Consider the following 16,077-nt stretch of genomic DNA (forward strand, 5'->3'; position numbering starts at 1 on the left):
GCAGCTGTGCCAGGGCTGGACGTTCCTTTCAATGAAGAAATTTTCACTAATATCCAGTCTAAGCCTTGAGGCCATTTCCACTTGTCCACATTATTCAGCAGTTCTGGAATCCCACAACCAGTTTCACTCAGAGATTGCATGTCAAATGCATTTATCACTCTACTATTAATTGGATGACACTGAAGATCCACTGCTGTAAAGAATTTACTTCGATTTTCTTTGTGTCTTTATAAGTAACTAATGCTGAGTGACCTGGAAACAACTTAAGCATTCCCTATGAGGAAGGGGGAGACAGTGTTGCCATGTCAGTGTAACCTGGATTTTTTTGCTGACTCTCTCTTAAACTCTTGGTAAGATTGTAAATGCAGCCTGATATTCCTAAACCTTATTTCCTTTCCGTTGCCAGTTCTGAAAGCGTGAAGCAGAGGAGTGATGTGTTCTACCTGCAGCCTGAGCGCTCCTGTGTTCCCAACAGCCCCATGTGGTATTCCACATTGCCAATAGACCCAGGAACCTTGGACATCATGTTAACACGGATTCTTATGGTGAGGGAGGTACACGAAGAACTTGCCAAAGTCAAATCAGAGGACTCTGATATTGAGTTATCAGACTAACTGCAGTGGGGTATTTTTCTTTGAATACACATCAGAAGCACCAAAATGTGAATACGTCCAGCCTTTGGAAAATGTGTATCAAATAAGCCAAGATGATGTCGCCTACAGTCAGATTTTGTACTACATTGGATGTACAAACTGGAACTGGAAGGAAGCAAGCTGTGTAAGCTGCAACTCCCAACGTGTCCTGTAGCACCGATCAATCCTCAGAACAAATCCAAGTGGAACTCACCTATTGGATTGGTGCATAAATCCTTTATCTGTTTAGGATTTTTAAAAGTTGTGAGATATTTTTAAGAAAAATGCTTGTGTAAAACCTACCCTCACACTGTTGGGCATGGAGAGTTAGATTGTGGCTCAGGTGACTTCCCAGCCTGCTGGCTGACAGCCCTTGCTGCCAAGGAACGTGTGGAGATCCTCGAGCTCTTCCAGAGGATACAAGAGAAAGGGGTGAGGTTTAGACAAACAGACACCTTCCGTTATAAATACACCTACACATACACTTCTGTATTTTTTTTATTTTTTTTTTTAACTGGGATCAAATGTTGGGAAGGCAGGAGTCACTGGCCATCCCAGTGGACAACTCTGGCTGCTGTTAACTGATCACACAAGGCCAGACACCCGCTCCAGGCTCACACCAACTCTCACTCTGTTGGAAGAGGTGCTGTAGGTCAAACTTCCGAGTGACCTTTTGGGGAATGTCCAGGGGGGGTTGTCCTGTGCAGAATCCCTTGCCCAGCCCAGTAGCTCTGCAGCCTGTCCATATAACCCAGCAAATACTGTGGTGCGCGGAAAGGTTATTTCCCTTAAGGCAGCTTTCCTTTCTCCTCTTTCCCTACTCCTATGGTTTTGATTATTTTGTAAGGCAAATCTAGAGAGGACTTTGTCATTTCAAACAGAAATACACACACACTCTTTCTCTTTCCACCTTTGCAATGCAGGCAGTGTTGTACAAAGGATGCAGTATTACTTCTGAAAACAGAACTGTGGTAGAAAATGACCATGTGTGTTTTTATCCCACCCCACCCAAAGAGATTTAGTCATAGTGTTGGAAATTGAAAGAGATTTTTTTTTAAGACTTGGCTGTTACTGAGTCTTTTGGAAGAGAAAAGCTCCCATGTGATGTTTAGAGGACAGGACATTATCAGAGACTGTATGTCTGTTTTCTCAAGCTCTAGGTGTGTGTTTCTGATGACCAGTGGTCACAAATTCATTGGAAACCCAAACTATTTTTAAAGAGGAGAATTGTATGGTTTTTATCGAGCTCTGGTCAGTTATCCATCTTCTGTAACAGGGGTCTGATATTTGAGCTTGTCACTAAAATTTCAAGAGATGAAAATCAACAGCCTTGAATAATATTTCAGATTTTTTGTTTTGTTTTGGTTGGTTGGTTTTTTTTAAATATTTTTTTAGCAGTTACAAAAGTAATTTAACAAAAATAAAATCAGAAAGTAGTCTATTGACGTTGTGTACTCAGTAGTCCTGTCCCTGCCTGTAACAGATTTCACTGATGTATTTTTTAATACAGAAAATTCTGTGAAAAGTAAAACCTGCCCCTGATTCTGACTGACCAAAGCCCATCTGTGTCTGTCATTTCTGAGCAAAGGTTCTGCTTTCTCCATGGTCTGGCATTCCCAGGGGAGATGTTTTTGCCACTCAGCACAGGCATTTTCCTGCCAGCTCAGTTCTTGTTCCATGAACACCAATCTGCCCCTCCCCATTGTCACATTAAATAGTGAAATTGCAGGCAGAGTGGTTTGCATTGGGAAAGTTCAGAGAAAACAAAGCCATTCTGGAATGATCAGTTTGTAGGGGATTAAAAATGTCTGAGGGGTGTCTGCTGCACACAGGTGAGCCCAGAGCCTTGGTGGCTGTTACACAGGGGAGACTCCAGGAATTTCTGCGTCTCCTGGGCGGCTGCTGGGGGTGCAGCATGCTGTCCTTGCCTGCTCCTCCTTCCCTGACCCCCCTGGGAATGAGCATGGCAGTAGTGAGGACAGGCTGTGGGGAGGGCAGGCTTTTCTTGGGTGGGATGGTGTGAAAAATAATCCCAAAATTGAGTGTTCCTTAACAAACATTAACAGAAATATTCCCATAGAATAACATAGGATATTTGTACCTTATGAGAAACACATTTATTTCTTTGAACATTCTCACTGTCTCTTGTCTGGGAGCATTTTCTTTGAGGTCAATGTTTTGCAGACACTTAGAATGAAAGATACTTGCCCTTCAGATTCTCTCAGCAAGGCAAGTGATATCACTTTCACTGGCTGAGAGCAGAGTTGTTAAACATTGTGTGAACTCCCTTGACATGGTGGTTGTGACATAAGAAACATTTCATTGCAATTCCATAGTAATAATTAACACAGTAAGTAGTTGTAGTTTCAATTTCACTCCTGCTTGGAGGCCCTTTGGCAATGGTCTGCTTTTCCCAGGGTTTGCCTGGGCTGTATTTTCCTCTTGAGAGATTTCTTGTCAGCCCAGCTCAAGTTCACACTGATACACAGGAAGGATTACCTTAAAGGATTAAAGTATATTTGTAGTTTATACACACAGGCTCCAAGTTCTGAACACAAACTTGTTTGTAATTGACATTTCTGATTGCTAAGCACACAAGATTTATTGAGATATTCTTTTAAACAGAAAAATCACACTGTGTCCTGCTGAATCCCAGAGTTAACTGGGCTGGAAAAGACCTTTGAGACCATCGAGTCCACCCTGAGGCCCTGACACCAGCTTGTCAACCAGACCATGGCACTGAGTGCCACATCCAATCTTTTCTTAAACTGTAGTTTCTGTGTGGACAGAGAAGCAATAAAGATGGGTGTGAGAAAAACAGAAAACTTCCTGCCACCAGAGTGGCAGCAGCTCCCAGTGCAGGGGGTGTTCAGTGCAAACCTGCTGCTCCATCCTGGCTTCAATTCACTTAAAGAAGGGAACTTGGGACACGTTGAAAGCCACAAAACTAGGTGCAAAAGGAAGTTATATTACCTTGGGAATTACTCTGTCAACTACTGCTAAAAAAGCCACCCCAGGATTTCTCTGGAATAGTTTCTAACTCCTTGGAGACTTAAAACAGCAGGAAATTCCTCATCACAGGTCCATAGGTGTGCTGCTGGTTCAGTGCCAGGGCTCACAGAGGTGACTCAGAGGAATGTGCAATAAAGGCTTTCTTTTTTTTTTTTGTAACAATTTCATTAACGTCCCAGTCCCCTAAGCAGCAGTTTCACTGTTGCCATAACAACCAAAGAACCCAGAACAAATGCTTGTGCACTGAATGCTTACTGTGCTTATAACCGTCTGGCATGGCTGGAGTTTTGCTCCCCTCAGCACTACAGGTTCCTCCCCATTCTTCCTTGACCTGTCATCCATTTTAAACATTCCAGAGGCAAAACAAAGACTTGCTGTCTCCATTAAAGAGCTGCTTCCTAGCAGTACTTCCCCTTGTTGCATCATCAGCCTTATAAGATGATATGTAAGAAATGTTTTGAGCCGTTGAGCTCCTGAGCATTAACTGTTGTTTTGTTGTTTTTACCTGTATATGAGCACCAAAAGTATGTAAAAATCATGGACCATTGCTGAGGAGAAAGGCTAGAAGGAATTTTGGGAGCACTGAAATAGGTGTGTTGTGCCTCTGAGAGCTGCAGGTCTTGTCTCACATTGTCAGAGCTTCATAACTCAACAGGTGATGTGACAGAGGAGTCCCCACAGGATCCCCTCCTTTGCCTTACAGGGAAATCCCTTTGGTCCAGCACCACAGCCACAGGGCTGGACAGGTAGGACTGACACTGCTTTTGCATCTTCCCCAGGAGGAAACAACTGGCTTGGAAACAGTGGGGAGGTCAGATAGTTTTGCATGATATTACTGTACTTGTTATGAAGTTGATCCCAGCCCTTTTTTAGGTGGACTTTTTTAAACTAAGGGAGAAATCCCTCATTTAGTCTGACCACTAACACAAACTTCTTCCAGCAGCAGAGCTATAAGAACTTGCCTTTTTATCTCCAGTTTCCCCACCCAAGGAGCATTCCAGAAGTTTTCTGTTGTGTTATGCTTTCAGAGGGAACTGGTTTGGACATGCCAGGAAGAACAAGTGACAGAAGAGCTGTTGCAAGGTGCTGGGAAGGTGCTCTGGGGAGGCAGGTAATTGATGGTACATGGCAAAACACTAATATAAAGTCCCTAAGATTCATGGTTTTATATTCAAAACATCTCATTGAGGAGGTCCTTGATGCTCAGCCACTGGCACCAGTACTGGATCTGCTCCAGGAAGTGCTGCACAGATGCAGAATGGTTTTTAAAGTCATAAAGGCTCAAAGGAACTCGAGCAGCTCAGATTCCTCTAGCCACAGAACTGAAATGTCCATTGGACATCACATTACCTAAGCTGATGGATTTTCAGCAGAGATTCAGCTTTTCTTAAAGAAACAAGATCTGGGATACCTCACTTTCACCTGCTGGGTGGGAGAAGGCAATTTATGACAATGAAATAATGAAGTTAGACAGAGCTTTGCACCCCCAAATCTCAATCAATCCCAAGGACATGGTTTTAATCTTGGAAGATCCAAGTGGATGTGGGCAGCACAAGCCACACATCTAAGCTTTGTTGTCTTGATTCTTAGTCAGCCTTTGGATATGTCAACAGAGGGGCTTGGGCCTGTGAGTCCTGGGGTTTTTATCCTCTCTTCTGTATATTTATAGCACAAACAGCCAGAGAAGTTTGCAAAGGTCTTTTTGACCTGCTAGGAGCCAGGCTGCAGCTTTGGAGAGAAGGGTGATGTGAGGCACCTGAACTTTCTCCCGAGCTAAGCCACCAACTCATCCCCCAGCCCCAGCACACGCTTCCCATCACTCCTGAGGATTGATGACACCTCATGTCTTGTCCCTTCCAGTCTGTACCTCTGTTGTACCCTCTGTAAATTGGCCAGACTTTCCTACCTCGTTTGGGCATTATGAGGCAGAATTCCGTAGGATGCTTTGCAGCCCCGTGATGAAAGGTGCTATATAACTGCAAAGTGTTACTTCAGAAGATGTAACTCGGTCACCAGTGCATCATAACCTATATTAAACAGACATTTTCTTATACGAGAATTTATAGAGTTCAATGTATGGTATTAATAAGTGAATTATTGAGACCATCAGAATAGTTTTTGTTTCAGTTGTATCTGTATTCTGGAAAAGTGATTAAAAACCTTTAACCTTAATAAAAGAGTGCATCCATCCTCCTTTCCTGTATGATGTTGAAATCTAAAAGCACTTTCCAAAACCAATACACAGTTTAAAAGTAGAATCTCACAGATTTCATATGGGGAGGGCTCAGTAGTTTTTAAGCCATGGTTAAAATTGCAGTTAATCACCTACACAGCAACACCTGGTGATTCCCACGTGGTGTTCCCACTCACACTCGGTTTTGTTCCTCTGTTGTGGGCTGTAACTACACAGCTGCCCCAAACTGAGTGCAGGGGAATTGGGGCCACCATCAAGCGAGTGGGTCAGTCCTGGGGACTGAACATTCCCTGTGCTCTGTCCCCCTCTAATACCACCATCACCCAAGAGCTGCAGCAACACAGAAACACCATCTCTGCTGCAGGAAAAGCACCTTTATTGGCTTCAAGGGACTCACTGCTCAACAGAACCCAAAGCTTTTAAAGGGAGGGAGAGGAGGGAGCAAAAGCCCTGAGGGGTCTGTGGGGGTTTCCCAGCACCTGCCATTGTGCATGGCAAGGCCTTGGGGTCAGGCACCTGCTTGGCTTCTCTTGGGTTTCTTGTCTGGAGTTGTCTCCTCAGGTTTGTCATCCAAGTTACTTTTTCTTGGGTTTGTCACTTGGATTTTTATCCTTTTTTAGGTTTGTCACTTGGAGGGTTCTTGCACTTGGACAGCCAGGCACCGCTTGCTGCACCAACTGAGCTCAGGGCAGATGTCAGCCCAGCTTTGGCACCAAGAGAAAAACCTGCAGCTCCTGCAAAGACAGATCGAAGTTTGAAGTCCCAGGAGCATCGAGGCTGCCTGCTGAGGGACCAAGCACTGGGCACAGCCAGCCAGAGACTCCTGGGCAGGGACAACCCAGAGAGTTTGGAGCAGTTCAGACCATGAGGAGTTAAAGGGCTGCTTTGACTCTAGAGCAAGCCCAGGGTACAAGCCTGTGTTCCCTGCCATGGAGATGAAGCCCAGCTCCCCTGCCCTCCCCACTCACCGATGGACTGCAGCACAGCAACGGTGCTGCCGGCGGCCACTCCGCCACCATTGGCGATGGCAGCTGCTGACATCATCTTGGCAGCGATGGAGCCAGCGGCGATGCCAGCTCCTGTGAACCCCAGCGCGCCAATGAACAGTGGGAGGCCAACCAGTGCCACTCCTGCAGGGGGAACAGAGCAACGTTAGGGTGCTCTCTGTGACCCACATCTCCCCCTGCCACCAACACCAGAATCGACCTCCCCAAAAGCACCCAGGGACCAGAGCAGGGAGCCAGGACTGGAGGTGCAGGGCTGGGGACACCCCATGGGCAGCAGGAGAGGAGCAGTGTGCAGGGCTGCAGCAGTGGGGGCAGGCAGAATTCCAGGCAGTGCCCAGTGCTGAGCCTCCTGCACCCCAGTTCTCCCCAGCCCAGTCCCCAGGACCACATGGGGCAGGGATCAGGCAGTGAACCCAAGCGCTGCTCATTCAGTGCCAGATGCTCACCTGCTCCCACTGCGGCTCCAATGGCAGCTCCAACGGCTTTCCCTTTGTTCCCTGAGAAAGAAAATGACAGGAGGGCAGAAAGGACAGGAATATGGACAGCAAAACTCCCCTGAGCAGTGCTAAGCACCCTGTGCCAGGCAGAGTAGGATCCCAGAGCCAGCAGCAGTTCCTCCAGCCTCCCCCTGCCTTCATCTGCCTCCAGCCCCTGAAGACCCCTGGGAAGAAGCTTCTAGTGGGGTGGGTCCCAATGCCCCTCCAGGCTGGGAGGAAAAGGGAAAGGGGCACACCCTGGAGTGCCCACCCACCCTGCCCTGCCCGCAGCACCCACCAGCCCAAAACAGCACAGGGCACACAGCACATGTCAGCCTAATCTGTCACCTGCCACCAACATAAGATGAATCTGAGTTCATAACAAAATCAACCACTGCCTTGCCAGCCCCTCACTGCGCAGGGGAGAGGGAGCAGGGCTGGAAACACTGCCCACTGGGATCCTTTTGTGGAGTACAGCAAATCCCAAGGCACTTAGCAGGTACCCAGGCCCCAGCTGCACACCCACTTTTGCTTTCAGGGCACCTATCACTCCAGCACATCCCCAGCTCTTCAAAGGGTGGCCAAGCTGCTGGAGCTTCCTAATGCCTACCAGACTGCCTGGCAGAGATCTTGGGATCAGGCATCTGCTTGGCTTCTCTTGGGAAGTCACAAAAAATGACAGAAGGAACTAGGTTGGAAAAGACCTTTGAGATCATCCAGTCCAACCTAAGACCCAACACCTCAATTAAACCATGGCACTGAGTGCCATATCCAATCTTTTTATAGATGCATCCAGGGATGGTGACTCCGTCCCTCCCTGAACAGACTATTCCAGCGCCCACTCAGTCTTTCAGTGAAGAATTTTTTCCTGATGTCTAACCTAAACTTCCCCTGCACTTTACCTGGACTATTCTCCTTCTTGGGCTCATCACCAATATTCATCTCATTCCTGGATTCCTCATCTGAAGTTGTCTCCTTCTTGGCCTCATCACCAGTATTTGTCTCCCTGGAATCCTCATCTGAAGTTGTCTCCTTCTTGGGGTTATCACCAGGAGCTGTCTCCTTCCCAGATTCCTCATCTGAAATTGTCTCCTTCTTAGGTCCCTCATCTGGCATTGGCTTCCTCTTGGAAATCTTGGCAGAGTCTCCTGCACCAAGTGACAGCAGGATATATGACAGCCCAATTTTGGTACCAAGACAAAAACCTGCAGCTCCAGGTCAGTGCTGCCCCTCCCTCCCTCCCAGCAGCACCCTGAGTCTCTCCAGCCCCAGCACTCGCAGCCCCCAGCCTGGCAGTGAACCCGAGTGCCAGACCTTCACCTGCTCGGGTAACTGCTCCAGTGGCAGCTCCTCTGCCTCTGCGTCTCACGGCTAAGAGGGAAAAAGGCAGGAGGGCAGGAGGGAGAAGAGGAAGAGGACAGGGAAGGTGGAAGAGGGAAGGGAGGAGCACTGCCCGCGCTGCCCAATGCCCGCAGTCCCCGGTGGACTCTAACAGTGCCGATGCTCGCCCCAGGGCCGCCCCGTCCGAGCCACGCCCAGGAAGAACGCAGAAGGCTGAGCCTGAGTCATTACTCGGCGGGTCAGACACAGCAAGCAGGGCCCAGGGCACAGGTGGGGGTCCCAGCCGCGTACCAGCGGGGTCACGGCAGATAACTGCGAGGGTCCCGGTGTGTACCGGGGGGGTCACGGCACGGCAGCCAAAACATAGCCCTGTTGGGAGCATTGGTGGCTATCGTAGCTTAACCCCAGCCAGCCCCACCTCGCAGCCGCTTGCTCATCACCCACACCCCTCCAATCCCCATCGGAACCAGGGAGAGTAAAAGCGAGAAAAGTCATGGATTGAAAGAAACAGTTCAATAGGGAAAGCAAAAGCCGCACATACAAGCAAAAGCAAAGCAAAGCTAGGAATTCATTCCCTGCATCCCGTGGGCAGGGAGGGGTTCAGCATCCCTGAGCAGGACCCCTTCACACGGGGCAGAGACTCGGGAAAAAATACACCATCATTCCCAAAATCTCCTCCTTTGTCCATTCATCTGTGTCACACGGCCTGGGATATCCCATCGGCCAGCTGGGTCACCTGTCCCTGCCCCGTCTCCTCCCACACACCCCCAAATCCCTCCCCAGCATGGCCCCGTGAGGGGCAGGAAAGGCCTTGGGCTGGGCAAGCTCAGCACTAATGAAACCCCTCCGTACCATCAACCCCGTGTTCGGCACAAGCCCAAAACACATCCCCAGAGCAGTCCCTGGGAGGAAAATTCTCTCTACCCCAGCCCAAAGCAGCGCAATGACTGAGAGGAATGAAGGGTTTGTCTTTACAAACAAGCTGTGGGTCTGCTGATAAGATGCAGCTATCAGTGAGAGACAACAGAAACAACGGGATGGATTCCACTAAAAGATGAAAGAGGCACTGAAAGAGCACCATGAATTCCACAAAAGTTAAGAATTAAGAAGGGATTATGCATTGGGGGTGTCTCAGGTATCAGGTGTTCCGGAAAGCCTGTACCTCTCAAGTACCTCAGCCTATGGGGGAAGAGAGAAGGAAACAAGCGGGTGGGAATTAGGATAAAAAGGAGGCTGCGCCCTCCAAAAATTTGAGAGACCCCAGGGGAATGCCCCATGGCCTCTCCCTTTATTCGAATAAAGAAAAAGGACTCCTCTGTCTCCTTTTTGGACATAAACCTCTGGTGTTTGTGGATTAATTTTCCTGACAATGACCAACAGCTGTGAGGAGAAATCAGACCAGGCCCCCCTAGCTGGGCCGGTTTGAGCCCCACCATCCCCCTAGCAAGGGAGAACACCCCACAGAGGAGCAGATCCCCCAGATCTCAGCTCCCTGCTACCATCGGGTGTCCCCACATCCAGGGCAGTGCAGGCAGTGGGGCCACATGGGGCACTTCTGGACCTGGACCCTGCTCCCATGGCCCTGGACATGCTGGCACTGCCCTGGAAAGCCAGAACTCAGGGTGCTGGGAAAACACTTGCTGCCTTGTTTACCAACACTTGCATAATGCAACATATTTGAGGTAAATAACAGAGAGAATACAGGAACTGAAACTCAACTGAGTGTGGGGTGAGCCCTGAGGTCACAAATGGGGCACAGCACGGGACACACAGCACTTGCCAACTCAGCCTGTCACCTGACTCAAGGTGGCACAAGGTGAATCACAATTCATAACAAAGCCATCCAATGCCTGGAAGGAGCTGGTGGCCATGGTGAAGCCAGAGGTTGTGCAGGGGCTGTGGGGGCACCTCCTGCCCACCCCCAGTCCCATCGTCGGCCTCTGTCCAGTGCAGCCCAGGCGGACGCACTGCCCAAATGGCCTCTGTGCCCGCAGCCACCCCCGAGCTCCTCGTGTTTGGAGCCGTGGCCAAGCCCTGTGTGCCTCGGAGCCAGAGTCTCTCGGCAGCCGGAGGGTGCTCAGGCTGGTATTTTGGAGGGTTTTGGCTGCCCTTTGTGGGTGATGGGATGCTCCCGGATGCAGCTGCGGCTCAGCGGTTTGGGCTGTGGGGGCAGCTGGGGAGCTGCACCCTGACTGTGCCAGGGAGCTGGCCTGCAGTGAGCTCTGCTCCCTGAGAACACCCAAACCCTTTCTGCTCTCCTTTTCTGCCTCTTGCCACTGCTGCCAGTGGACACAGAGCAGTAACCTTCCTGCACAGCGCCAATGCCCTCAGCCCTGACCCTGACCTCACCAGGTCCTGACTCTTCCTAGCGCATTGGAGATTTATCCCTTCACCAGATTTCAGTTGGATTCAGGTCAGTGAGGGGTTCAAGGGATGATTTAGCTCTACAAGAAGCTCAGGGAACAGCCCTGTATTCCCTCCCAGCACAGCCCATCTGCTTATCCCCCCTCACTCACCGATTCTGAAACTGAAGCCAAAATACTTGAAATTCCTAGAAAAGTCGATGGTCTCACCCTTTGCCAGTGCTGCAGGGAGGACAGAGCAGTGTTAGGGTGCTCTCTGTGACCCACACCTCCACCTCCCACCAGCACCTGCATCAGCCTCCCCAAAAGTACCCAGCAACCAGAGCAGGGAGTGAGGGCTGGGGGTGCAGGGCTGGGAACACCCCATGGGCAGCAGGAGAGGAGCAGTGTGCAGGGCTGCAGCAGTGGGGGCAGGCAGAATTCCAGGCAGTGCCCAGTGCTGTCCCTTCCCTCTCTGCAGTTCCCCAAGCAAAGCCAAGCACTGCGTATCCTGTGCCAGACTCTCACCTACAATTGCAGCTCCAATGACAATTCCAACAGCAAATGCAATACCGATGGCTTTGCAATCTAGGAAGGAAAATGACAGATGGATAGGAGTGTGGGCACTAAAGCTCCTCCTGGCTGGAGCCCAGTGCCCTGTGCCGGGCAGGCCAGGGGCCTGGTGGCAGCAGCAGCTCTCCCAGCACCATCCTTCCTCGGCAGATCCCGGGAGGACAAGGGAGAAGGGACAAACTCCAGGGTTCCTGAGACCCGTCCACACTGTCCCACTGCGGGTCCCCTGCCCCGCACCCCACACATCACCCAACCTACCCATGGTCGGCTGGGTGGGAGCGAGAGCTGCGATGAGTCTGCTCTAAAACTGGTTCCTTGGGAAGCAAGAACAAGATTTTTTCTGTGAGTGGCAGGTGGGGTCAGCGGGGCTCTGCTGCCCTGCACGATTGCCCCCAGCCACACCCAGGAGACCCCAGCCACCCCATAAAAGCAGAGACCCTTCAGCCCCAGCCCAGGCTCCTGCTCGGCCCAGGCCCACCTGGCCGTTCCACCAGTGCATGGACTCAGACCAGCAGAGATAGTGAAATATGTATTGAAAAGAGCTGTTTTTATAGCCTTCTTCAAGACCTCGTATTTCCTTACTTTTTTTTTCACTAAGTGACTTATCACACATTGCCACATCAGCAACACGCCTTCTGAACGTCCTTCCGTGGGCTGAGCACATTGCAGTGCCTGGCAGATTCCGACAGGCTTCTCTCCTTAGGGCATCCACCAAGTGGCACTTTGTCCCAAGGTCAGGGGAGATAAGCTTCTTGGTGCTGCCATGGCATTGTGCAGGTCCATCCCACAGCCTGTAACTCAGTTCAATCTTACCTCTCTCTCTCTCTACCACGGTGCAGCGGGTGTCCTCAAACACCCACCGTGGGGACACAGCAACCCCACACCACTCACCTGTCCTGTGTGTACTGTGCTCTGAGGGTCAAGGTGTTGCAGGAAAGATCCCAACAGGGAAGGTCAGGATGGGTAATTTATGGGAAATTGCCCAATCACTGAGTCTCCCTTTCATTTTCATCAACTCTTTATGTCGCTGTCTCTGCTGGAGCAGGGCTGGGGCTTGCCCATGTCCAGGACACTGGACCCTGGGGTTGTCCCTGCAGAGAGCCTGTCATTTTCCACTGAGGGAAACTGTGAGCCTGACATTCCTGAGTCTGAAAAGGTTTTCAGCCTGCCAGTGGCTGATTTCTTTCACAAGGGAAGATTTCTTGGGAGAGTCTTTCTTTCAAGGGCAATTTCTGTAAATAACTTATGTTTCTCAAAACAAATCTGTACAGCTGTGCTGACTATGTTTCTCTTGTTCCACCAATGGGACTAGAGAGGTGTCCTTCTCTTTTACCAATCATGTTAAGTCTGTGTCTCAACACCGTATAAAAGGTACTAAAAAGTAGACAATAAAGCCTTCTGAGCGTCTTCTGCCTTTGGAGTCATGCCTCTGTATTTGGTGTCCAATAGCGACATCTGGTGACCCCGACTTGTGAAGCTACAACAGTGTAACGAGGTACCGTGCTTCATCCCCCGATTTAGCAAAGGGGTTTTTCGGTCCGGCTCGCAGGATTCTGCCTGCCCACTCTCCTTTGCTGAGGTGGCCAATTTTGATAGTCGGAACACCTTTCCCAGTGAGCTGCAAGCATGGTAACAGCTATGCTAACTCCAGAGGAATCCCTAGTCCTGGATTTATGGGTGGACGTTTTCCAGCGCTGAAGAGTGGACATTCCTAGTGCCGATTTTGAGGTTTTCTGTCTCTGGGGAAAAAAAGCATGTTTTTTTTCCCTAGCGCTGAAAAAGCGATGTCGAAAGACTATTGGCAGTCCCTAGGCAATGCTTTGTTCCAATTGCTGTTTTCTGGAGACATGGAGGTGGCAAGACTGCTTCTGCCCTGGAAAAAATTTATTACCATGCTTCAGAGCTATGGAGAGAACTCTGACATCTTGACCGAAGAAGAGGTCTCAGAGTGTGGCTCTGAAGAAGGGGCAGAGTCTCACCCAGATGGTGCTCTGGTGGATTTTGAGTCGCCAGAAACAGCGGCAGTTTTTGACAGGGCTGCACTTTTGAGGTTCTCTCTCCCGCCCCAGGGATCCAGCCCTGAGCATCCCAGGACCCAAGACAAGTCCCCAGCCCAGCAGGAGCAGCGGGGCAGAGCGTGTCTGGCAGGACCAGCACCCCTGTCCCACCCCAGATCAAACAGACAGGGTGTCCTGAGCCCGAGGCTGCAGAGATGCACCCACTGAATCCTGGGGCTCTGCGGCCCTGCAGTGCACAGCAATGCTGCCATGAGAATTTGTTGTAGCAGTGCTGGGGTCCCAGGGACTGCCAGGACTGTCAGGGTTCAGTGGGAGCCAGCCCCTCACTGTGCAGGGGGACAGGGAGCAAGGCTGGGAACACTGCCTGCTGCAATCCCTTCCTGGAGCACAGCAAACCCCCAGGTGCTGGGCAGGTACCTGAGCCACAACGTACAACAAGCATTGCCACACAGACACACTGTCACTGTTCATTTATTGTTTAAAATGATTTTATGGTTAAAATGAATCCTAACCATTTGCAGCGGAAGCTGTGGGTGTCATGGGACTTTTTAGCACCTGCCTTTTAAAGACGAATCAGGCTGTTGGAAGGCAGAAATCTTGCTTTTATTCCCTGGCATGGATCACTGAGAGTTTTTATGCAATTGGCTGCAGCTTGCAGGGCAGAGTCAGGCCAATTTTTTTGCACCTGCAAAGACAGAAGTGTGATGTTCCGGGAGTATTGAGGCCACCTGCTGAGGGATAAACACGAGGCAGGGACAGCCAATGACTTTTCCTGGTCAGGGAGAGGCAAGGATCTCCAAGGACTGTGCTAGGGAGTTGGCCTGCAGTGAACTCTGCTCCCTGAGCACACCCAAACCCTTTCTTCTCTCCCTTTCTGCCTCTTGCCACTGCTGCCAGTGGACACAGGAGTTCTTGCTACAGAGCAGACACCTGCCTGCCCAGCCCCTGATGTCCTCAACCTTGACCCCTACCCCAGCATGTCTTGCCTCATCCCACCACATTGGGATTGATCCCTATACCACAGTTTGAGGAGATTTGAACCAGTGAGGTTTTAAAAAACTGGTTTGGCTATAGAGCAAGCCCAGGGTACAACCCTGTGTTCCTTCCCAGCACAGCTTATCCCCCCTCCCCTTTGCACTCACCAGCCGTGAAAGTGATGGCAAGACCCTTGGTCTTGCTAATCCCCACTGCAGAGAGAGACACCGGCACACCACCTACTGCTGCTGCAGGGAGGACAGAGCAGTGTTAGGGTGCTCTCTGTGACCCACACCTCTACCTCCCACCAGCACCTGCATCAGCCTCCCCAAAAGTACCCAGCAACCAGAGCAGGGAGTGAGGGCTGGGGGTGCAGGGCTGGGAACACCCCATGGGCAGCAGGAGAGGAGCAGTGTGCAGGGCTGCAGCAGTGGGGGCAGGCAGAATTCCAGGCAGTGCCCAGTGCTGTCCCTTCCCTCTCTGCAGTTCCCCAAGCAAAGCCAAGCACTGCTTATCCTGTGCCAGACTCTCACCTACAATTGCAGCTCCAATGACAATTCCAACAGCAAATGCAATACCGATGGCTTTGCAATCTAGGAAGGAAAATGACAGATGGATAGGAGTGTGGGCACTAAAGCTCCTCCTGGCTGGAGCCCAGTGCCCTGTGCCGGGCAGGCCAGGGGCCTGGTGGCAGCAGCAGCTCTCCCAGCACCATCCTTCCTCGGCAGATCCCGGGAGGACAAGGGAGAAGGGACAAACTCCAGGGTTCCTGAGACCCGTCCACACTGTCCCACTGCGGGTCCCCTGCCCCGCACCCCACACATCACCCAACCTACCCATGGTCGGCTGGGTGGGAGCGAGAGCTGCGATGAGTCTGCTCTAAAACTGGTTCCTTGGGAAGCAAGAACAAGATTTTTTCTGTGAGTGGCAGGTGGGGTCAGCGGGGCTCTGCTGCCCTGCACGATTGCCCCCAGCCACACCCAGGAGACCCCAGCCACCCCATAAAAGCAGAGACCCTTCAGCCCCAGCCCAGGCTCCTGCTCGGCCCAGGCCCACCTGGCCGTTCCACCAGTGCATGGACTCAGACCAGCAGAGATAGTGAAATATGTATTGAAAAGAGCTGTTTTTATAGCCTTCTTCAAGACCTCGTATTTCCTTACTTTTTTTTTCACTAAGTGACTTATCACACATTGCCACATCAGCAACACGCCTTCTGAACGTCCTTCCGTGGGCTGAGCACATTGCAGTGCCTGGCAGATTCCGACAGGCTTCTCTCCTTAGGGCATCCACCAAGTGGCACTTTGTCCCAAGGTCAGGGGAGATAAGCTTCTTGGTGCTGCCATGGCATTGTGCAGGTCCATCCCACAGCCTGTAACTCAGTTCAATCTTACCTCTCTCTCTCTCTACCACGGTGCAGCGGGTGTCCTCAAACACCCACCGTGGGGACACAGCAACCCCACACCACTCACCTGTCCTGTGTGTACTGTGCTCTGAGGGTCAAGGTGTT

General features: G+C 50.8%; 2 protein-coding genes across 10 annotated transcripts in view; one reads left to right on the plus strand and one right to left on the minus strand.

Annotated features, from left to right (window-relative positions):
• The window catches only part of ZMYM4 (zinc finger MYM-type containing 4), a 36,721-nt gene extending 30,889 nt beyond the window's left edge, over positions 1 to 5,832 (plus strand). For 6 of the 8 annotated variants that reach the window (XM_033519497.1, XM_019008888.2, XM_019008889.2 and 3 more), the window contains one exon: positions 407 to 886. In XM_033519497.1, coding sequence (XP_033375388.1) covers positions 407 to 614 — 208 coding nt within the window. In that variant the 3' untranslated portion in view covers positions 615 to 886. Of the gene's footprint in view, positions 1 to 406 lie in introns of all 8 variants that reach the window. The other 2 variants (XR_004500109.1, XM_015649283.3) reach the window with 2 other exon arrangements.
• Positions 5,833 to 6,192: 360 nt separating this feature from the next.
• On the minus strand, positions 6,193 to 15,697 carry LOC107214174. 2 transcript variants are annotated; one of them, XM_015649287.2, is made up of 8 exons: positions 15,627 to 15,697; positions 15,407 to 15,462; positions 15,104 to 15,163; positions 11,179 to 11,247; positions 8,224 to 8,469; positions 7,292 to 7,342; positions 6,807 to 6,968; positions 6,193 to 6,572 (listed from the first exon to the last, which is right to left on the minus strand). In XM_015649287.2, exons 2-8 carry the CDS (start codon positions 15,408 to 15,410, stop codon positions 6,445 to 6,447), a joined length of 720 nt encoding a protein of 239 aa, XP_015504773.1. In that variant the 5' UTR covers positions 15,411 to 15,462; positions 15,627 to 15,697; the 3' UTR covers positions 6,193 to 6,444. The 2 variants fall into 2 exon arrangements, with proteins under 2 accessions (XP_015504773.1, XP_015504774.1); XM_015649288.2 differs by lacking the exons at positions 15,104 to 15,163; positions 15,407 to 15,462; positions 15,627 to 15,697 and adding exons at positions 11,533 to 11,592; positions 11,836 to 11,891; positions 12,056 to 12,126.
• Between the last annotated feature and the right edge of the window lie 380 nt (positions 15,698 to 16,077).

Source organism: Parus major, chromosome 23, assembly GCF_001522545.3.
Source record: "Parus major isolate Abel chromosome 23, Parus_major1.1, whole genome shotgun sequence".
Lineage (NCBI taxonomy): Eukaryota > Metazoa > Chordata > Aves > Passeriformes > Paridae > Parus > Parus major.